Here is a 21974-nt window from a genome sequence, read left to right on the forward strand (position 1 = left end):
TCACGCGACACAAGCCTTATTGGTAAGCGGCTGGAGTTTAGGAAATGCCAAAGTTTAAGTGAAGTTTCATGTATAAAAATGATATGTATCGATTATGTAAAGACAAGATGGTAAATCAATCTACAAGCTTTTTAGTTCCGCTCTTCGACGTAGAGAGATGCACAGTTTAACAAAAGAAATGCACCAACGTCCTTTATGTTGTTGACATGCACTAATGTGCTTTATCACTTGCAACAACATTTCTGATATCAATTCGTTTACATCACTTTTACGTCAACAGTTCATAGTTGTCGCTTTTCAGAAGTATGTGTTAAAATGCAATTGGCTAATATAAGGGATGTATGCACTACGATTTTATGAATAAATGCCTTTTCTTATTCATTCCAAACTAAATATTCCTCCGTTTCGGATTGGCTCCGATTCGCCGGGATAAATCTCCCTAACCATAAGCAGTATTTGTACGAATGACGTCAATTACACAGAAAATGGGCAGAAAAGGGTACGGCAAACCATGAAGCCCCTTGGAACGAGGTCGGGCGCGGTAGCTCAGCTGTTTTGGTCAGCTGGAGAAAATGGCGGAAAATTTTACACGTATTGAGAACTTTTGCTTAAAACATACCAAGAACAGTAAAAAACAACTCGACATGCTGACAACTGTGTAACGCCCCTCTAAATCCTGAATTTGCCGTGGAAGAGACACAAATAAAGACGAAGACAAAGTTAAGTCAATCGAGGTAAGCATATATATATAGTATTGAATATCTTGAATATCTTGGATAATGAAAGAAATTATTAGACTCGGCTTTTAGCCTTATCCAAAAATGGCTAGTGATAAATGAACTTTTAATAACGGCCTCTGAACCTATTAGTGCACCAATCTTGTAAGAGACCAAGCTGCGAACCAGGTACTAAGACACACACGTTAACATGCAGTCCTTGACTTACTGGGATTCCGACTATTGAAAACCAGTCTTTACGAGCAGAAGCACAAAACCTCTAAAAAAAGCTGAAGAAGCTAGAGAAGATGCGCATAAAATCCTAACGAACTTGTCATTCTTTAAATGGCAAACCGTGCCTTGAAATTTTTTAAAAATTTTCTATTTTTTAACGCCGAATAACAAAAAATTTAGAGCTAAAGGCTAACCCCAATGAGATTGGCATTGACGAATTAACTCAGCACAAATGCTTTCTAATCCTAGCGCCATGTCAGCCTTAATGCCTGAAACCCTAAAATTCCATGAAACTCAATGTCCTTAATGTTGCTTTGAAGTCACTTCCGCAAGTTCAAGCCGGGATAACAGAAGTGAGGTCTGTTTGACGTCCCCTGAATGAGGTTTCTTTCCATCAGCTGTTTTCCGATCGACTCGCAATCTTTTACAAGCATTTTTAGACTGATCGATCATTACCGCCTCGCGTTTATATATAGACCATGTCGTTTCCTGTAAACAGTAAACTATCTGTCTGGATGATTAAACTTGTGAATTTACGAAGAATGCGAAGAATTTATATTCTTCGCATTGTGCATGTGATTGCAGTATGATTGTATGATTCATAAATGATTGATTGTATGATTCATGGACACTCCCCTCAGTTGTTAAATAATTGTGTATCACGGGTGTGGATCATCCCTTACTGTTTCGTTACACATGATCGAAATGTGTCGAGGTATCACTTTCCAACACGGACATTTTAAAAGGCCTTGCTCGCCTCATATTAATTTATTCACCACGTCGCAAATCCTTAATTGCCATTTTGCTGCTTTCTAAAAATGGCTTTGGATGGCATCTTCTTCTGGAGAACTGGCTTTTTCTTTCTTTGCTTTACTCACGGATTCTCTTCATCTGCAGGTCAGTTTTAAAAAAATTAAAACCGTCTGCTGATTTTCAGATAAAAATACATTTTGACCAAGCTATATAGCTTTACGTTTTAACTGTACGTCCTCAGAAATTCTTAAAAAACCAATGTACGAATGAGAATGAAATATTTTATTTGACTTTATTTCGCAGTAAAACAAGCCGAATATGAGGAGACCATTTTGTGTTGTCTGGAGCTGTCCCAAATTAAAATTCATATGGTAGCTTTGTTTGTAATCCGTTTAGTTTTTTGGAAACACAAATGTTCTACTATTATTACACTTCTTTTTTCTAACGCCTTGTAAACCCTTCAAATCCATAAATTTAATATTTTCAGTGTTGCTTTCAAGTCACTTCTGCAAATTTCAATCAGGGATGTGAAGTCCTACCGGATTCGAGATGTCCTTTCTCGGAATCTTTTACAAGCATTCCCGGAATCGACCCTTATATATCGCCTTATGTTTACCTTATTATAGGAAGTTAACGATGCACTTTATTAACGCGATTATTGTTGTTTTACAGTACCCCTATTTCAATAACGAATCCTCGTCTGCTCGTATTCTCTTTCAACACCTAGGAGTCACTATCCGACATAAGAATTGAGTTCAAAATGTCTTTCGACTTGTCTTCGTACTGATCCGTTTCCCCGAGAGGATAGTTCTTCAGTCTTTCTTCTTAAAATATCCATTTACTGTTATTTCCTCGGTTTTTTCCTGTAGATATGTATGTTGAGAAGTTTGTATTGCACATTGTTTTCGAAAATTTCGCGTTGATTTGATGTATGTAAACCTAACTTCTGGAAAATTCGCGTTAATTTTGTGTAACGTAAATTTTGTTAGCGTTGTCAACGTTCATTGTTAATTTCCTATAATAAGGTATCCCAACTGTCGTTCCTTTCTCAAATCCCCTACATACAGCAAATTATTTGATTAAACTTGTATAACCTTGATATTCTAGGTACACGTGTGATTCATGGAAATTTCCTTCAGTTGTTAGATTTCACGTGTGTATCACGGTTAGGGATCGCCCTTAATGTTTCGTGACACATGATCGTTATGTGTTGAGGTACCTCTTTTCTCTGATGGTACTCAATCTTGGTGTATTAACTTACTTCCTTGTATAGATATCATTTTCAGAGTGATTTAGATAATTACTTCTTCTAACATGTGAGAAGGCCTTTCTCGTGATATGTTCTCTTCTCCAGAGTATATAGTATGTATGATTTTTGCCACTAAACTAAATTCCAGGAATGTTAAAAAATGTAATTGTTTTGGGGTACCTTATTACCACAAAGTTCGCCTCTGCTTGCAAAGCAGTATTTCCCGCGCCAACTGCGACCGGCGTTCACAGATTGAGAAACAACTGGTCATCTATGCTTTCTCAGCTGGTCGACGATTATACATTCTTCACGAGTAGAATTCAAGTACTCGGAGAGGGCCCAAGGAGTATTTATAAGGTGCAACCGTGACTGGGGGGAGGAGGTGTGGGGGGAAAGTAATTTGCCACGAAAAAGTTCAACAGTTCTTTCTGAAAGAAAAGGGTCCTTTTAAATACCCAATCGCAGACCTGACCTTTCATATACTTAAATTCGCGAACCCCCGACCCGTTTAAAAATTATAGGAGGTAGCCCCGGAATCCATCATAAAGTAAACATTGTAACTCTCTTTTCTTTCAGTAAGCGGTAGGGAAGCTGACGGATCTGACGATGATTTTCACAAAAGAAATCTGTTACAACTTGGCGTTTCACAAAGTAGTTCATGTTCCGGTATGTCCCAAACTCTGAGTGAAGGCTGTTCAATCGGTGACGACTGTAGCACGATTACGTGCGATATGAATTTCGTTGAGACGCCAATCACATTCAAGCTAAAGGTAACAATTGTCATGCTATGGAATAGTAATAAACGACAGCAGTAATTCATCTGAGTCCTATATGAAAGAACTTCAAAAAATAAGAGTCCAGAGAAAGTAGATACCTTTTTCGGGCTAATTATTATTACTATTTTAAATCTTTATCGCTGAATATAGTCATCACGGCAGAATAATTCAAGCGCCATAAAACGTCTTGATTTCACACTAACATTTGTGTTACTGAGAGACCTTTAGATTCCAGAACGAGAAAGATTACGAGTGCGAGATTTTACTTAAAAATTTTTCGCGTAGTTTTTGATAAATAGACACCCCGAAAAGCTTCATAAGGTTATACTTCTTGTCACCAGAATAGGTGGCATGCAGTGATGTCTTTATTGAAGGAGGTTAATTCCTCACCGGTCCCAATCGCAAAATGATAAAACTTCTAACATTTGACAACTTGTTTCCTCCAATACGACATTCTTGCTGCTAACTCTCGTAATAGAATGACGACGGCTATCACGTTTAAGCTGACTCACTGTGTAAGCGCGCACTACATAGTTTAAAAGTATTGAAAAAATCTTGTACTCGTAATCGATCTCATTCTAGAATCTAACTTAGGTCTCTTTTACAGTCAAACTAAACAACGAGTGTATTACAGTCGAATTGAGCAGGATCTTAATTTTTCGCCGCGGAAGAGCAATAAAGGGTATATATTTCTCTCTTTTCACCAGGTGAATAAATGTGATGACCCCGTCTCGGTAACTGCCTTGCTAGATGTCCCGGATCTCCAGAATGTCAAGTGGTCTCATACGTACAACAGTGACGATATCGTTAAAGTGCCCGGATTTATTACATTTTTGCCTTCTATCTTGTTTGCTGACGTGTATGTACAAGTTAAACTCAAAAGTAATGAGGACAGACTGTATCTTGAGGTAAATACTTCCTGTAAATTGAAATGCGTTTAATCTTTAGCAGTGGCAGTGTGAACTACACACTTCATCGGATGGGTCACTGCGGTAAGCCCAAAAGTGGAGTAACAGTGCGCTTCAGCCAGTGGCGCCTAGCTTGTAAACTGACGTCTGAGCTTGCTGCCAGTAAATAAAGGAAAATGGGCATATGTTTCTTCCCTTTCAACCACGACTTGACGTTTTATGACATGATATTGCATTATATTCTTTATTTTAACAGGTAAACCTTCTGGCCGGTAAACCATTTTTAGATAAACATCAGGATTATCCCGTAAATGTCACTGTCATCGAGGGAGACTTGCCCATTTCAAATGACCATTGTGGTAAGTTAATTTATCATATTATGATATTGATTCCACAGCAATTCAAATGGAAAAGTGCTTCACTCTTACTGTTATCCTGTTGATGTTGTTCTTGAATGAGAGAGTGATTGCACTAGGGGGGGGGGGGGGGGAGCGGAATGAGGATGATACTCATCATTATCATGATACTCATCGTCTTGGTTTGGGGGGGGGGGGGGTGAATTTTATTTTATTTTTGGCCTCATTTAGGATTTTTGGGACGGAAAGCTAATATTATCACCTGTACAAATATCCCTTAGGATTGCTTGTATAGAATTCGAAGTATCTAGAAAGAAAATTAAACTCAATCATATTATATTGAAAACAGCATTCAATTTCAAAATCTTTCGCGCAATTTCAATCATTATAGGTCGGTTGCCTTCTTCAAATGGCCTCTATTAGGGGTCAAAAAAAGTCACGCCCAGATTAGTCTTCTTTGGCCGACGGCTAATCCCGTCCCTTTCATATGGGTGTCATCCCCCGGGATTACACTCCACGGTGATAGGTAATGCAGTAGAATCCCGACTCCCCGACCCACCGATTCTCAAAACTTGAAGCCAACTTACTAGTCGACTGCTTACTCTAGATCCTAGCGGGTGATGGTGTCGAATGGCTATGTAGGCGGTCTACTCACAATCTGAACGTAGACCTGCAGAAGCGAAGGTGGTCGAAAAGCGGTCGCGACCGATAGCAGAGTGACCACCATTGAGAAAACATAACGAAAAACGAACTTGATTGCAAAGAAATCAAGCTGAATAGTTATTATATCTTTCATCATAAAGACTATGTTCCTTTTAATAGGGATCTTCGAGTGGTGGTACGACTTGTCCGTTGGTGGAAAGGTAGCGGTGGTTGTTGTGCCGTTGTTGGTCTTCATTTCACTAATCATATGCTGTTACTGCTGCCGTTGCAAAGTCTTTGCTGTTACAAAATGCCGCTGTCGTTAGCATTAACAGCATGCACTGTGTGTTATTGCGACTGCTGGTAAACGACGCGAGGCTTTACGTCAATCCTAAACTATCCTAGTAATGATAATAATACCGTTTATTCCATTAAGTTTGTAGAAAACTGAATTGTCAAGTGGTAATAGTGCACTAACAATTTAAATTATCATCTACACTGATCTTAATAGATAATTGTGTATTCGTTTACAATAATCTATATACATTTATCTGCATAATAATATATCTAAACGTAATGACGCCCTCAGTTTTCTTTGTCTCTTTATTAAGGTTATTTCGTTCCCGCTTATCGCATCTGAGGGCATATTGGGGCCGATTTCGGGGCGCTAGCACCAGGCGCGAGTTTCTCGTTTCTCGCGTCTACTCCCCAAATCCAGCCAGAGTGCCCCCAATAACGCCTGCTGTGCAACCTAACTGGCGGAGGCTTAGGGCATAATAAGACAGCGAATGAATGACACAAATTTGTCGGTGAGATCTGGTGAGATCTGAATAACTCAAGGCCCGATTTAGACTGCTCCTTAGTAACTAAGATGCGGAAACACTATCCATAAAATTCTCTTCTGTACGGATTCTGGTCTAGCAGTCACCTTACCTAAATTACAGGTTGCATCGCAGTTAAAGAGGTAGAAATGCTTTTGTGGACTGTTTGGTGAGCCTTGAATAGCTTGCCATGTTTACGTAGTTGTTGCTTTCGTCTTCAATTTAAGTTCTGGATACAGGGAAGAGGCACATTTCCAGGAATCTTGCAAGATTTCTCTGATCACGCGACACAAACCTCCTCGTCATAGGAAAACGGCAAAAGTTTAAGAAATGCCAAAGTTTAAATTAAAGATATAAGTACAAAAATGATATAAACATGTAAAAAGAAGATGGTAAATAAAAAAAAACACGCTTTTTCACTTTTTCAAGTTTTCTTAAGCAGAGAGAAAATAGACCCTTCCGTGGTTTTTTCAACTTTTGACATATGGACCAATTACGGAAATTAGTCGACACCACTGGAAAGAGCGCGTTGAAATTACAAGTGATACGTTTTAAATAAATAAATAAATAAATAACTTTAATAGTAACATCCTCGTGAGGTTTTTCAGGAACTATTTACAAACTATTTCCAATTTATAAAAGCAAAAATGACAATAAAAACTCGAAATCACAATTTATGATGGTATTTTACTAAAATCTAAAGCTTTATACGAGCGAAGATAAGGTATTCCTTCGCAAAGTTGCGAAAAATTTACAGACGTTTGTATCGTTTGTCCCCCCCCCCCCCTCCCCCCAACAACCACCACCACCACCACCGTACAATTGTGTGTTAAATGTGGCGGCTTTGAGGAGCTATATCTTCGTTACTTTTGAACAAATCGTATGCAAACTTGACAATCGTACTAATCTATAGGCGCTCTTCCAGCGAAATTGACAGATTTTCCCTCACTTGCCATATCAAAAGTTGAAAAAACCTTGGAAGATCTAATGTAGAAAAGCACCAACTTCCTGTTTGTTGATAACAATAACGTGCTCTTCATGGAAAACCGACGTACTAATGAGAGTGGATTAAAAAAATTAAAAGGATTAAGAAAAGCTGATGGAGCGGTGGCCTTATTATATCTGACTTAAATTAGTAAAACAGAGTTAAATGTTAAATTACGTACTAAACCATTTTGACCAATTTAATAACTAACCATTGTTTTCTGTGAACAGTTTCAAGAAAGAGCAAGAAATGTTGTATAAATCGGGCAGACTATAATAGAAAAGTTTAAGATCGCCAAACATATCTTTGGTTTAGATCTTTAGGTGCAACGCTGTCCTAAGCCGAGGCAACTATGGAACATCAATTTAACGAAGTGCCAAGGGCTAGGGAAATTTGTTCGTTATATCGAGGGTTCGTTATATCGAAAACCTCAATTTAACGAATTTTTAGCGATCTTTCGGTCACATGTTGACAGTTATCACTGAGTTATTCGTTATATCGAGACATATTTTACGTTTCCGTTCGTTATAACGAGGATTTCGTTAAATCGAGGTTCGTTATCACCGAAGTTATGTTCGATACATTTTATTGAAATTTTGGCCGGGCTGGAGAAAATTTCGTTAATAATCGAGGTTCCACTATACCGTAACACCTCCCTCTATTTCTCCTAGTCTTTGAGTTTTCATTATGATAATTGTAAGGGATCTGTATGTAAGCCGCTCCTCCCCAATGGTGATATGGATAAACTAGCCCTGAATCCGTGGCTGACGATACAATAATCAAATTTGAGTCATGTAAGGTAATCCGAGACAGTCTTGGATCCTGGATTCCACGCCCTGGATTCCGGATTCCAGGTACAATATTCTAGTCGTGAGTGGAACTTAGTGGGATTCTGGATTGAGCTGGATTGAGCTGGATTCTAGATTTCAAAGACCAGGATCCTGGATTCCACAAGCAAAAATTTCCAGGACTCTGGAATCCCCATTCCCTTAGATGATGTTGCACTGCACGATTCGCAACGACGATCTTTAGAGCAACACAGCGTTGCAATGTTGGAAAAATGTTGTACCTATTCAAAACAATGTCGCAGCAATGTTGCAATGCTGTGTTGCGCTAAGAATCGTTGTCGCCAATCGTCTCGTATAACATCACCTCTACATAGCGCAATCATCACCTCTACATAGGGCAGGGGTGTAGCCACCCCACAGACCTGTAGGCCAGGGCCTACACAATTTTTGGTTTGATCAGTCTACCGCTTGTGAAAAGTTATGCATTGTTGGGGTGTGCTAAACAAGCTTAGGAGATTAAAGTGTCGGTGAGGTCAGTGCGTACTAGTCATGCGTGAAATTTTCAGGATATGTGGATATGAAAGTCAACCAGACCTGCAACTAGTCAAAAAGCTGGCTACGCCACTTTAGGGAAATCAAATTCTCTTTCAAGAGTTCAGAATCAGAATCATTTGCATTGACACAGTATTTCGTTGGCGTGGCTCTTTCGCTTCGCTCTGCTAGGTCGTTCCAGACGTTAAAGAACCCCAATGAAGCTAACTGAACACAGTTTTGGGGGTGGTCAGCAGTACCTCGCGTGACAGCACGAGTTTTAAATTAAACAAACAAACATCGCGGCGAAAAAGCAATGGTACACCGAAGACAATTTCTCAAAATCTACCCATAAGGGACTAACACCAGTCAATTTAAAGACCTTTTTCAACTCATACCCAATAAGTAAAGCATGGTAGAACTGTCTTATAGTATAATTCCCAATAACGCAACTGTTTATCTTCAAAGATTGTGAGCCTGCTTACTAAGCTTGCAAGGGGGCGGGGTTCACCTCAAGGAAATCGTACCGTACTTAAGCGCTTAAAACATCCGCTCATCGATCCTTTTCGGTGGTAAATTGAATGTAGCAATGTTTGCTTTTTTAAAACACATCTCTTTGTTTGTACTTTCAAGTAAAGATTCAGTCTGAGAATTGAGCTCTTGGCATCTTGATGAAGTCCACCTAGTTAAGAATGCGTTAAGAAAGATCTTTCGATGGAGGCGTTGGCGTCATTAACATTGGTTATTACAGTGAAAGTCTTTTCCATCAGCAAATTCTATTCTCTTTAATTAACAACGACTTAAACGTTACAGCCTAAGCCCGTAGGGTAGGAAGTGCCTAAAACTATTGGAAATTTTGCATATCACCTCTTGCAACAACATTTCTTGCTTTTATCAATTCGTTTACATCACTTTTAGTTCAATAGCTCATAGTGTGTTACAATTGGCCTACCTGAGAGGTATCTATTTTACGAACTAATACCGTCCTTTTCTTATTCATTCAAAATACTTCCCCGTTTCCGATTGGTAATCCCTGGGATAATTCTCATAATCCGCTGGCGATATTGGACCAATGACGTCACCTATACAGAAGATGGACAGAAAAGGGCAAGGGAACCCGTAAAGCCCCTTGGGACGAGGTTGAGCGCGGTAGCTCTACTGTTTGAAAGAGATGGAGAAAATGGCGAAAATGGAGAAAAATTTAGACGTTTTGCGAACTACTGCCTAAAGCATACCAAGAACAGCAAAAATATAACTCGACGCTCTGACAACTGCTATTTGAAGAATATCTAAAAGACTTATAATATATATATGCATATAAGGAAAGTTCATGTCCATCGAGGAAAGCATAAGTGCGAAATATTTTGAATAAATATGGAAAGCATTATTAGATTCGCCTTTTAAGTTCATCCAAAATAGCTAGTAATAAATTAAGTTAGCTGCCTCTGAACCTATCACTGCACCAACCCCATAAGAAACCAAGGCAGCGAACCAGATATAAAAAACAGGGGATCATGCATTCTTTGAACATGCACCAGCAAAAAATGAGGCAGCAGTTGTAGCCTCTGATTGCTAGTCTCGGGAGTGTGCGCTTGTCATACGAAAACTTAACTGCGGGATCGCCACCAGTACGGAAGAACTTCACTGTGCGGACAGCATAGGGCTTCAGATCTTCCATCACGATTGACCTCTGTCTCTCTGAAGGTCGCCACCCATCTTTTCGCTGCAAGACGTCCTCATCGTTGTAAGAAATCTCTCCATAACGTACTTTTGTCTCCAGTAACACGGTCTCTGTCTCAACACCAGCTGATCTCCCACTAGAAACCGAACTAGTTGCTACAATATAAAAAAAAAAACACACACTTTAGGATCCATGTTTTGGTCACTATATTTTGTGGCGCCATTTATTAAGAGTTTTGTGGTGCCATTTAACCGTGCCCCGGTTAGCTCAGTCAGTTGGATATTAAGCACCGTTCTGCCGAACAGGAGGCCGCTGGTTCAAGCTCCGGCCGGATTAACACTCAGGGTCTTAAAATAACTGAGGGGAAAGTGCTGCCTTCGTGAAGACTCTCTAGTTTTCTCTGATAAGGACAATAAACTGTAGGCCCTGTCTCACAACCTGCATGTAACAGTTCTTTGGGACGCTGAAGAGCTTAATTTACTTACATTATCTATTTATCGATCTATCTATCTATCTGTCTATCTATCTATCTATCTATCTATCTATCTATCTATCTATCTATCTATCTATCTATCTATCTATCTATCTATCTATCAATCAATCAATCTATCTATCTATCTATCTATCTATCTATCTATCTATCTATCTATTTATCTATCTATCTGTCTATCTGTCTATCTATCTATCAATCTATCTGTCTATCTATCTATCTATCTATCTATCTATCTATCTATCTAGCTATCTATCTATCTATCTATCTATCTATCTATCTATCTATCTATCTATCTATCTATCTAAAGAGAAGCAATTAGCGTCATGCTATTGCGGTGACCCTGCCAAGAATTGGTCAATCTAATGAAATAGATCTGCTAATAAAAACAGCTCTACTGATATCGTGCTAGCACTGAACAACAATCGATATCTGCGATTAACCCAGTCATTTACGTCATTCTCTCACAAGGACCGGGCCTTCCGCTTTGTGTAGATACATTAAAATTATTTAGCATCTTTTTCCGTGTCCCTTTAACCGACAAAGTTTAAACCTATTTCCCCTTAAATAATTTACATTCATTAATTACAACAAGCGAAAGGCTTTTACCTCCGTAAATGACTTCTTCGTCGTTTTGAATAAGGATTTCTGTATCACTTTCAACTAAAGACGACTATGCAAAGAATCGAAAAACAGCAAAAGTGAAAAGTAAGACTTCACTTTAAAGTTTTTTCGGTGAAAAAGTTTACAAACTAATTAGAGGCGCTAGAATCAGATAAAATTACACTCTGGGCGCACCCTGGAAGGGTGCAGTCAGAGAAGAAAAACGCTGGGAAGGCAGCGAGTGTCATTGCGTCTTTTTAGAGAATACTCACTAAGTAAACCCGTTACTTCTCGTTCAAGGGACATGATAACTTCCAGAGAACCTCAATGGAGGCTGTTGGTGTTGGAGGAGGATTTGGCTTTGAATTATCTCATGTGATCAAACTGAATATATCCTAGGCGTCTTTATTCATTGGGCTTCTGAAGTTAAAAGGTGACCAAAAAGGTATTCCCTCATGAATATCCCCGCTTCCTTCAACAAATATTTTTTTTATTCCGCTTGTAAGCCTCCTCTTGTTATAAGCCCATGCACCCAATACTCCTTACCAAATTGTATAAACCCAGGGCTTAAAACTGGAATCTTTAAGTAAGTACCCATAGGTCGTACCTCTTGCCTCACATTCCTGCCTGCAAAGGTGATCACAGGTGTTTTGGGCTTCGACAGGCGCTGCTGAGGTATCACTGGTGGTATGGGCTTTGGCAAGGGCTGGGTAGCTTTAGGTTCTATAGGCTTCGGCAAGGGCCTGGGAGGTGTGTATTCAAACTTGGATCCTCTTTTGCCAGGATCGAGAAAATGCCGCATCGCTTCCTCGTGGATCATTCGGTGTTTTTCATCCCAAGAGAAGATAAAGCTTTGCCTTCCATCCGTATACTCCTCACTGAACTGTGAAGCCACCTTCCTTCTCGCCCAGCGCGAGATAACAGACCGCGCTTCTTCGTTTTCATCTCTGTAATAACTGTCTCCGCCTATCACGATCAGCACGTTATCATCTTAAGCAAAAACAGAATGAAAATGAAGAATCGTCAGTCCTACGAAATCGCGGAAACACTTTCGATTTCGATAGGCACACTGGCCCAAAATACACTTTTCAGAGAAATTTCCATCTTAAGACTGCTCCCGGAAGTATTTTGTGACTGTCGTACAAACAAGTCTTTCCAAGAAACGAGTCCTTTCTTTCGCGAGGCATTGCCGCGTGTGTCACATGACTTCGTGTGATTCAAATCGAAAGTGCTTCAAGGTTGTTTACATCTTTATATACCTTATCCATCGAAACTATTTTCGATCCGCCATATCTTTCATTAAAAAACGAACTTAAAAGGCGTTTTGTTACTAATTTAGCTTTCACACTGACGGTATCGGTTATTGAAATAGAGACAATTAAGCACTGGGACTTCCGCCTTTCGGTATGTGAGGTTTGCATGTTTAACGCTTAGCGGCATGTAACGCATAGTGCGTTAACTAATTAAACCGTTCCCTCATGCAAGTATTACCGTGCCGTACGTTTCATTAGGCTAGATATGATTTAGTAAAATTACGAACTATTTTCTTCATGCGAGAAGCTTTAACTGAATCAGCTGAAAGAAAAAATTGCCAATCACCAGTGTGCGTATTTAACAGCAGAATCAGTGGAAGTGGAAGTACTTTATATTGAAACCCACCCGTTTTTTGAAGCAAAGCTCGGTAGAATCTCGCGTAACCAATGCCAGCGTTGTCTTCGTTGATGGAGAGACGAGATTCGTTTGCATGCACAACAAAGACAGCGACGTCCATCACCAGCTTGGGTAACGTATTCTCGCAAACTTCAACCATTCGTTGTAGTCCAAAATTAAGACGATCAATTGAGATTTTGAAACCATATTTTTCCTCTACTTGAAGCAAAAAATTTTCCACTATTTCTAACTTATAAGTGTTGTCGCAGTTAAAAATGTAAAACCTTTTCAACTGATGCGACATTTTGTCGCACCGCCGCTGTGCTCCACGCGTGTCTGTCATCGTTTTTTTTTTTCTGTTTGTTTGGGAATTTCCCGGAAATTGTCACGCTAGCCCCGCGAATATTCAAGCTTGAACCATAAAAACACACAGCAGTAGCATAAAAATCATCTATAGTATAGAAAACGTGTGACCTAACAATTGTTCCGATATTTTGTATGGAGCCCGAAGAAGCCCGCCTTGCTTGTATTATACGTGAGCACTTTTTTCTTGAAAATCTCGTCAAAATGTCATTCGATTTTAAAAATAAAGTTCTCAGAACGAAGAGTTTTTGAGAATTTTTTGGTGATTATTAGAATATTTGTAATCAACAAAAGTTTGAAGGGCAAATTTTAAAAGTTATGGGAAAATGAGAAACTATTGGATTTAAGGGTATAGTTGAAAATTAAAATTTGAAGTGAATAATCAGTTTGCAGTCTTTAAAATAGGTAAAAGACCAGACAATCCGCCGCCTCATATGTATAATGCACATATATATATATGAGCCAAAGACTTGTTTCCCTCCCGTTTGGGAGGTTGTTATTTGTTGTACGAGGCCGAGCCTCGTTTCGGTGAAAAAGTCATTTAGCCTCAGAATAAGTAGTCAAATACATCCAAGTGTTATAGAGAGCATTGAATTTTGGTATTATTTTCACGCCGCTGTTCTTGTGAATTTGCTTTTATTTCATTCCGAAGGTCTCCTTAAGGACCCTCTGACCTTCCAAAGATCCGTCAGAGACATTCTGAGAGGTCAATTTTCAAGATAAATAGTCTGGAGTCAATTTTTGCAATGCAAGAAAACGGCAATTTCTATTTGACTTATACATACACATACACTCATATACACAGAAGATATTCCCCAAAAATTATTTGGGTAGGATTACGTCACATGCAAGAGGAAAGAACGCAAACATATATAGATATAGATACGAGGCTACAATTTGCCATACCCATTGGGATTTAAAGGATTTGTGCAGAAAACTTAAACCTCTGTTTTTGATCGGTGGAACCTTGATGTAACTAATCTCTACATAACGATGTCCTCGGTATAACAAACGCTTTCTTCAACCCAGTAATAGTAAAATATATAAAAAAGAACCTGATATAACGAAACCTCGATACAGCGAACAAATTTTGCTAGTCCCTCAGCTCCTCTTAAATGCTTTAAAACGACAACAAATTCCTTGAGCCTAAATGATTTCAAGCGATGGTTTTTCCTTACAATTTCACCCCAAGAAAAGAATTCCGGATTCCGTAATTCGTGAATTTTTTTACTTGAGGAATTCGGAATCCAGGATTTTTTGCTTGCGCAATCCGGAATCCTGGACTTTGACAATTGAAATGCTGAATTCAGCTCAAGAATCCTGAAACCCACTACAGATTGGAATCCGGAATCCACGTTCCAGTGACAAAAAATCCGGAATCCAGTACCTTGAATCCAGAATCCACGGTGTGGAATCCAGAATCCAAGACTTTCTTGGATTCCCTTGCATCGGACGAAAGATTTTTGTAGCTTGTCTCCTCCCGTTTCATCTTCCATTTCAGATTTGATCAATTCCCATGAAATGAGTACACCTGGTCTGGATCCTCCCTTGGTGGATGTGGAATGGAATCAAATTATCTTTCAAGAGCTCAGAATTAGAATATTTTTGCATTGATTATTTCCTTGCCGTTGCACCTTTCGTTCAATTTAGCTACGTCATGCCCGACGTTGACGAGCCCTGAAAAAGCTGGAAAATGAACTGGCAGTTTCTGGTTTCTAAACCATGCACGGTTTGGCCGTACACTGGAACAATAACGTTATTATCTCTCCCGAAAGGGCTATTCGGAGATCATTTACAAAAAAGACAGGATCAGAAAGAAAAAATAAATGCGTGTATCGTAGAAACTCGCGAAGCTCGGGGGGAGGTCCATTAAATGTCAGAGATGGAAGGGGGAGAGAATTGGAGTAGATTGTGTAGCTTGGGAGGGCGGGTCGCAACACTGGCTCTAATATTGGAATGTGATATGTAGTTAATCTCCTTTTGGTTGGAGTAAATTTGAACCCAGTGCGCTGTTGGGTTTTCTGGGATTAAATTGGGGTTGGTGTTGTTAAGGAAGGATGGCCAATGTCTAATAGGTCCTCTGTTCACCCCAATTGACGCTCCTACATGTGTAACTATAGTAAAGAAAGAAAAACATGGGTGTGATAGTGAATAACTGCAGGTCAATATGCAGCTAACCCATGCCATCTCAATAAGTGTAATAAAAATTACTTGTAAATTGTGTCATTATTAGTGAGTGGTTGAAATGGCAGGAGGTAATGCTGCAGTGAAAAGAACAAGTAAATGCTGGTAATCTGCGAAAAATATTTATTGTTACGTGAACTACAGCAATGATCAAGATTATTTGCATTTGTTGTAGTACATAATCCAGAGATGCAAATCTCTGGAATTCTAAAATCTGGAGACTCTTTCTTTTGCAGTTCCCCCTCTCCCTTCGAATGTCAACGATTAACCCCCCAGCCTATAAGCAAAATTCGATCCAGTCACCGATCGGCTTCAGGGGACATTATTTGAAGTGTTACATGAGGTACAGACCATCACAAGTAGCTTTTATGGTTGTAATGGCGAAATAATCTTAGTCAGTGATGAAAGACGACCGAAAATACCCCAGAAACCCACCTTTGAATCAAAGAAAATTCGAATTTTGAGAGAAAATGGGATACATTCCAAATTAAAGCACAGAAAAGTTCATAACTCGATTTTATCCGGGAGATTTGGTGACCCGTACAAGAGACCGGGAGATTTGTGGTCGTATCCGGGAGAGGTGGCAAGTATGGTAATCACACTTTGACAACTTAATTGTTTTTAATAGTTAGGTGCAAACAAAATGACTTACTCTAAAATAGAAATTACATGTAGCAATGTCATTAAGAATGCAGTTGAGGAGAATTGTGAAAGTGATCATGACTCGTGATTAACCCCGGTATTGAATATGTGGTACCCTCATTAGCACAGAAAGAAAAGTACCAAATTATTCATGAAAGTGTTCACAGTTATTTGTGTATATGTACATGCATGAGAAACAAATACCTATGCAAGAGTGAATTTGTTTGAAATGTTAACATACAGAATATAGACACGAAAGGGTAAGGTAAGCCGTGAGTCCCCTTAGGACGTCGACGAGGTTGGGCGCGGCAGATCAGCTGTTTTTTGAAATTGAAAGAGCTTGAAAGGGCCGAAAATTTGGATCGCTTTAGGTTTCTGGGAAACTGCCTACCTACCCCTCCCCTAAGCTAACATTAACACTTCTCACTTAGGGCAAAATGATGGCTTAGGGGAGGAGTTGGTGGACAGTTTCCCAGCAACCGAAATTGATGCAAAAAATTGTAACGGTTTCCAAACTGTTTCCTAAACTAAAAGCATATCAAGAACAGCAAAAAACTAGACGCTATTTGAAGAATATCTGCAAGACTAAACAGCTTTCTTTATTCTTGAATTTGCCGAAGACGAGAAGTTGACGTCAATCGAGGTAAGCATATTTTTAAAGTATGAAATATTTTCAATGAATAATAAAAGAAATATATGACTCGGATTTCAGCTTTACCCAAAAATGGTTAATGATAAAGGAAAATTATTTTAACGGCCTCTGAACCTATCAGTACACCAACCCCATAAGGAACCAAGGCAGCAAACCAGGGCTAAATAACACATGACCATGCATTCGTTAAACATGCCACAGCAAAGGAAGAGGTGCACGCAGAAGCAGCAGCAACAGGTGAGCATATATTTCTGGCATCTGGACTTTTTATTGAACTCTTTAATGGATCTTTCACTGTAGTCCTCCAAAACACCACGAACACACACCACGCAGCACTCCCGCAGGGGATCCTGGGGTCCCAGCTTGTCATACGAAAACTTAACTGCGAGATTATCACCAGTACGGAAGAACTTCACTGTGCGGACCGCATAGGGCTTCAGATCTTCCATCACGATCGACACCTGTCTCTCTGAAGGTCGCCACCCACCTTTACGCTGTAGGACGTCCTTGGCGTTGTACGAAATCTCTCCATAACGTACTTTTGTTTCCAGAAAAACGGTTTCTACCTCGACACCAGCTGATCTCCCACTAATAACCGAACTTATCACTACAATATAAAAAACACGCACATTTAAGGATTTATCTTTTAATCACTAAATTATCAGGACTTGCTGGGCAAGTAACATTAAAAGCTTCCTTGTCCAATAAGGAAGGGTCCAGGCAAGTCATCCCGTGACAAAATCAATAACTCAGAGGAGCAAGAAGTAACCCTGGGCAACAAAGTGTGAAATCAGCTTGCCGAAGTACTAGCTTGAATTAAAGTTTTTTTCGAGCCCTGATTTTGTCGTTCCATTTATGAATAATCTGCTAATGAAACAGCGTAACTGATAGCCTGCTTACGCTGATCATCGATATCTGCGATCGCGATTGTCCCAGTCATTGACGTCATTCTCTCACGAGGACAGACCCTTCCGCTTTGTGCAGATAGATTAAAATTACTTAGCATCTTTTATTTTTCAAGCTTCAGTCCATTTATTTAAGGACCGATTTTGAATAGCCTTGTTGGTTTTCACTACTACAAATAAACTTAATATGTTTTTTATGTTTCCTTGAACCGAGAAAGTAAGACACAGAATTAAAAGTGTGAGGCTTTTTACTACTTACTCAGTACTGTACATATAATCATAAAATAACTGCATACATCGACACGGGCACATGAAACGAGGTTCAAAGGTCCTTAGCCAAACTTATTTCCCTAAATCATTAATTATAACAAGCGAAAGACTTTCACCTCGGTAAGTATCTTGTTCGTTGTCTTGGATAAGGATTTCTGTGTTACTTTCCACCAAAGACGACTATGCGAAGGATGGAAAAACAACATAAGTTAAAAGTAATAAAATAAATTCATTTTAGTTAAAGTTTTTTGGTGAAAACTTTACAAACTAAATTCGATCTTCTTACACTTAAGCCGGATCGGGGAAGGGTGCGGCCAGAAAAGAAGGACTAGACATGAAGAAGGCCGGAAAGGCCAGCGTTATCATTATCAGTGTGTCTTTTTGGAGAATACTCGCTTAGCCACTACTATTTTTAAAGGTCATGCTTACTCCATTTTTCGTTTCAAGCTGATTGGCTATTGAAAGAGTATCTCGATGCAATGATGCGGTTAGGGGCGGTTGGTGTCGGAAGAGGGTGTGGCTTGGAATTATTCCCCTATTAAGCCTCCTCTTGTCATAAGCCCATCCAATACTCTTTTCCAAATTGTAAAAGCCCAGGGCTTAAAACCGGGATCTTAATTCCAGTAAGTTCCCGGGCATAAAGAGTGAAGACTATAGCTCTTACCTCTTGCCTCACATTCCTGCCTGCAAAGGTGGCCACAGTTGTTTTCGGCTTCGACAGGTGCTGAGGGATCACAGGCGGTATGGGCTTTGGCAAGGGCCTGGGAAGTGTGTAGTCAAACTTGGATCCCCTTTTGCCAGGATCAAGGAAATGCCGCATTGCTTCCTCGTGAATCATTCGGTGTTTTTTATCCCAAGAGAAGATAAAGCTTTGCCTTCCATCCAGATACTCTTCACTGAAATGAGAAGCCACCTTCCTTCTCGCCCAGCGCGAGATGACAAACCGTACTTCTTCGTTTTCATCTCTGTAGTAACTGTCTCCGCCTATCACGATTAGCACGTTATCATCTAAAAAAAAAAGGAAGGTGAACATTTTATATACGCTCATGTAATTGGATAATTCCAAACACCGCTCACGCGCAATCAGTAGACTATCTGAGGGTAGGAAGATCCATGTTTTGTCATGCAGTATTGATTACCCGAATCCCCTGAGTCCATGTTCACGTTCACCGCGCAACACGTAGTCATCGAGTTACCTGAGCGAACGCCAGATTGCCCAGAACCGAAAGCTTTCCAAAATTATTTCTTCAAATAACGCATCACGATACCCTTGAAGAGGCGAATAGATGATAGACTTAAGCGGCCTTAAAGAACTGACGCTTCAATGGCGAATCAGTGCGCCGTTCATCGGTGTGGGAGAGATTTGTGAGTCAAGACTGCACGCACTCACCTGCCTTGCTCCAATTTAAATAGGAAAACAACACCGAATAAACAACGTGCCGTAAAACCGTATAAAACGGCCATGAATTGAGCCCAGGTTACACCGAAAAGGCAACAACAGGCTCAAGTTTACGAAAGTACAATTTATTGCTATATTCATGCCTGTATTTCTACAGCTATAATGAATTTCTCATACAAATTCTTCAAATCGTTCGTAATATGCAAAACAGTATCGAAACTCGCGGTAATTTATGCACCGAACTTGGGCCGCCTGTGGTAACACCTGTACAAAATGGTAATACTGAATAAACTTGTTGTTGATTCCATTTGCCTGACAGAAGAGGGTAGGGAAAAACTCCTCGCGTTGATCATACGTGACAAAATCCGCCGAGCCTAAACTAATGAAGAAAAGTCTCCTGGAAGGCTCCATACAATTCCTTATAATAAAATTACGAGGAATTGTATGGAGCTCTCCAGGACACTTTTCTTCATTAGTTTAGAAGCTGCGTGTCATATGAATTGATGCCCTTAAAATCGAAAGTGCTTCAGGAGTGTTTACGTCTTTACCTTCCTAATCGATTAACTATTTTCCATCCTGACCATATCTTATATTATAAAAAGGACTTTGAAAGCGTTTTATTAACTAATTAAGCCTTCATAGTATAGATTATTGGAATAAAAAGAAGGGGTCACGGGACTTACGGTTGAGAACGGTTTCTTCTGCAGTTGTATCAACATCTCATTCTGTGCGTGAACTATCAAAGCATCCGTCGAACAAGTTTTATATTGCCGTGTCTTACGTTTTAAACTGGATATGTATTAGTAAAATTACCAACCATGTGCGTGCGTTTTTAAAACTTATGTACCGAGTCAGTGGAAGGCAAGCTAAGTATATCACCAATCTCCAGTGTGCGTATCTAAAACTGCCTTAAACCAAATCATGCAATGGAAAGCGAGCCATTAAGAGATAGCTGAAGCCCACCTGTTTTTTTAAGCAAAGTTCGATAGATTCTCGCGTAACCAATCCCAGCGTTGTCTTCGTTGATAGAGAGACGAGATTCGTTTGCGTGGACAACAAAGACAGCGACGTCCATATCCAGTGTAGGTATAATCCTGTCGCACACCTCAGCCATTCGTTGCAGACCAAAATAAAGACGATCAACTGAGAATTTGAAGCCATATTTCTCCTCTACTTCAAGCAAAAACCTCTCTACTATTTCTAAATTGTAAGTATTGTCACAATTAAAAAGGAAAAACCTTTTCTGCGGATATGACATCTTGTCGCACCAACGCTGTTCTCCACGCTTGTCTGTAGTCAATTTTTGTAATGTTTTATGTTTGGGATTTTCCGGGAAATGGTCACTCCCCATTCTCGATATTTTAAAATTCTAACATGACTCCGAAGCCTTCTGGGCATATTTCTTTATTTGGTTTGATTTTCTTTGTGCCCAAGTCTCTTCTGGAAATTTCGAGACTGTCAGCATTAGATCCCATATTTACACGACGTAGAAATGTTTTCTGCCTGTATATCACACTTAGATGATATTTCAAGCTGGAAATGTTCCATCCTCGGAGACCCAGGGGCAGTCAGTCGGGTCGGGAGAAAAGGTGGGACGAAAGCTTTCAAATACGGGCGAAAGAGCCCCTGGGTACCGACTCTCATCGAACTATTTCCAAAAATTTAAGCTGATGCCAGCTCCTGATTGGGTACAAAAAATGCTTTGTATTATTGTGCGAAATCGGCGAACAGTTTCTCCTGAGTTCTTTTCGTGAAGGAAAGTTAGGGACTTTAGTGCTGAGGTTATGGAAAAATCTGTCGTGGGATTTCGAATTTTTTTACATTTTTCGTAAAAATGCGGTTTTAAATATATGCCGATATCTCAAAGGTTTTTATACCCACAAGAAAATAAATAACATTTTCCTGAAGTTCCAGTACTATTTATTATGGATGCCAAAAATCATAGAAAGCGGTTGAATCGTTCATTCTGAAAAACGCAAATCAAAAGCATAACCAACACGCATATAAATAGGTTCGGGCCGCCTTAAGGTTAGCCTATTTGTAGTAAGCCATTCTGAACGTTTAAATAATTCTGCATTAACAGTCCTCTCTAATTATTTAGGGACCGGTCATTATTTATTGCCCAGGGGCGGAGGATTTTGGGGTGGATCACCAGGTTTTTAGGGGAACAAAAGGGGGGATCAGTCGTAACCGAGAACCCAAAAGGGGGGATCATTGAAACTTTGGAAGGATTCAAAGGGGGCACCACTTAAATTCGCTTGGAAAATGAAGACTTGGGGGGGGGGGGACCGCGAAAGTCATCAAATGTTATTAGGGGGGATAACTTCAGTGAAGTAACATTCAAAGGGGGAATCGGCTAAATTTTACATTGTTTAG

The 21974-nt window shown here is 39.7% G+C and overlaps 3 protein-coding genes across 3 annotated transcripts; 1 reads left to right on the plus strand and 2 right to left on the minus strand.

Annotated features, from left to right (window-relative positions):
* The first annotated feature begins 1694 nt into the window (after positions 1-1694).
* Positions 1695-7003, plus strand: LOC140950744 (uncharacterized). The gene is made up of 5 exons (XM_073399981.1): positions 1695-1847; positions 3529-3722; positions 4436-4636; positions 4893-4995; positions 5815-7003. Exons 1-5 carry the CDS (start codon positions 1769-1771, stop codon positions 5958-5960), a joined length of 723 nt encoding a protein of 240 aa, XP_073256082.1. The 5' UTR covers positions 1695-1768; the 3' UTR covers positions 5961-7003.
* Positions 7004-7252: 249 nt separating this feature from the next.
* On the minus strand, positions 7253-13529 carry LOC140951142 (uncharacterized). Its single transcript, XM_073400358.1, has 4 exons — positions 13193-13529; positions 12141-12523; positions 11540-11603; positions 7253-10595 (listed from the first exon to the last, which is right to left on the minus strand). The coding sequence occupies exons 1-4, from the start codon at positions 13524-13526 to the stop codon at positions 10195-10197; spliced, it is 1182 nt and encodes a 393-aa protein (XP_073256459.1). The 5' UTR covers positions 13527-13529; the 3' UTR covers positions 7253-10194.
* Positions 13530-17122: 3593 nt separating this feature from the next.
* Positions 17123-20949, minus strand: LOC140950710 (uncharacterized). The gene is made up of 4 exons (XM_073399952.1): positions 20562-20949; positions 18864-19207; positions 18316-18379; positions 17123-17631 (listed from the first exon to the last, which is right to left on the minus strand). Exons 1-4 carry the CDS (start codon positions 20947-20949, stop codon positions 17123-17125), a joined length of 1305 nt encoding a protein of 434 aa, XP_073256053.1.
* Positions 20950-21974: the final 1025 nt, after the last annotated feature.

The sequence above is a fragment of the Porites lutea genome, chromosome 10 (assembly GCF_958299795.1).
Source record: "Porites lutea chromosome 10, jaPorLute2.1, whole genome shotgun sequence".
Classification (NCBI taxonomy): domain Eukaryota; kingdom Metazoa; phylum Cnidaria; class Anthozoa; order Scleractinia; family Poritidae; genus Porites; species Porites lutea.

Coding starts and splice junctions, on each gene's coding strand:
- LOC140950710 (XM_073399952.1), bottom strand. CDS start 20,949: ATGGGGAGTGACCATTTCCCGGAAAATCCCAAACATAAAACATTACAA. Junction 18,380..18,863: donor GCAGGAATGTGAGGCAAGAG/GTAAGAGCTATA, acceptor TCCTTCGCATAG/TCGTCTTTGGTGGAAAGTAA. Junction 17,632..18,315: donor CGAACAAGATACTTACCGAG/GTGAAAGTCTTT, acceptor TTTATATTGTAG/TGATAAGTTCGGTTATTAGT.
- LOC140951142 (XM_073400358.1), bottom strand. CDS start 13,526: ATGACAGACACGCGTGGAGCACAGCGGCGGTGCGACAAAATGTCGCAT. Junction 11,604..12,140: donor GCAGGAATGTGAGGCAAGAG/GTACGACCTATG, acceptor TTCTTTGCATAG/TCGTCTTTAGTTGAAAGTGA. Junction 10,596..11,539: donor CGAAGAAGTCATTTACGGAG/GTAAAAGCCTTT, acceptor TTTATATTGTAG/CAACTAGTTCGGTTTCTAGT.
- LOC140950744 (XM_073399981.1), top strand. CDS start 1,769: ATGGCTTTGGATGGCATCTTCTTCTGGAGAACTGGCTTTTTCTTTCTT. Junction 3,723..4,435: donor CAATCACATTCAAGCTAAAG/GTAACAATTGTC, acceptor TCTTTTCACCAG/GTGAATAAATGTGATGACCC. Junction 4,637..4,892: donor AGGACAGACTGTATCTTGAG/GTAAATACTTCC, acceptor TTATTTTAACAG/GTAAACCTTCTGGCCGGTAA.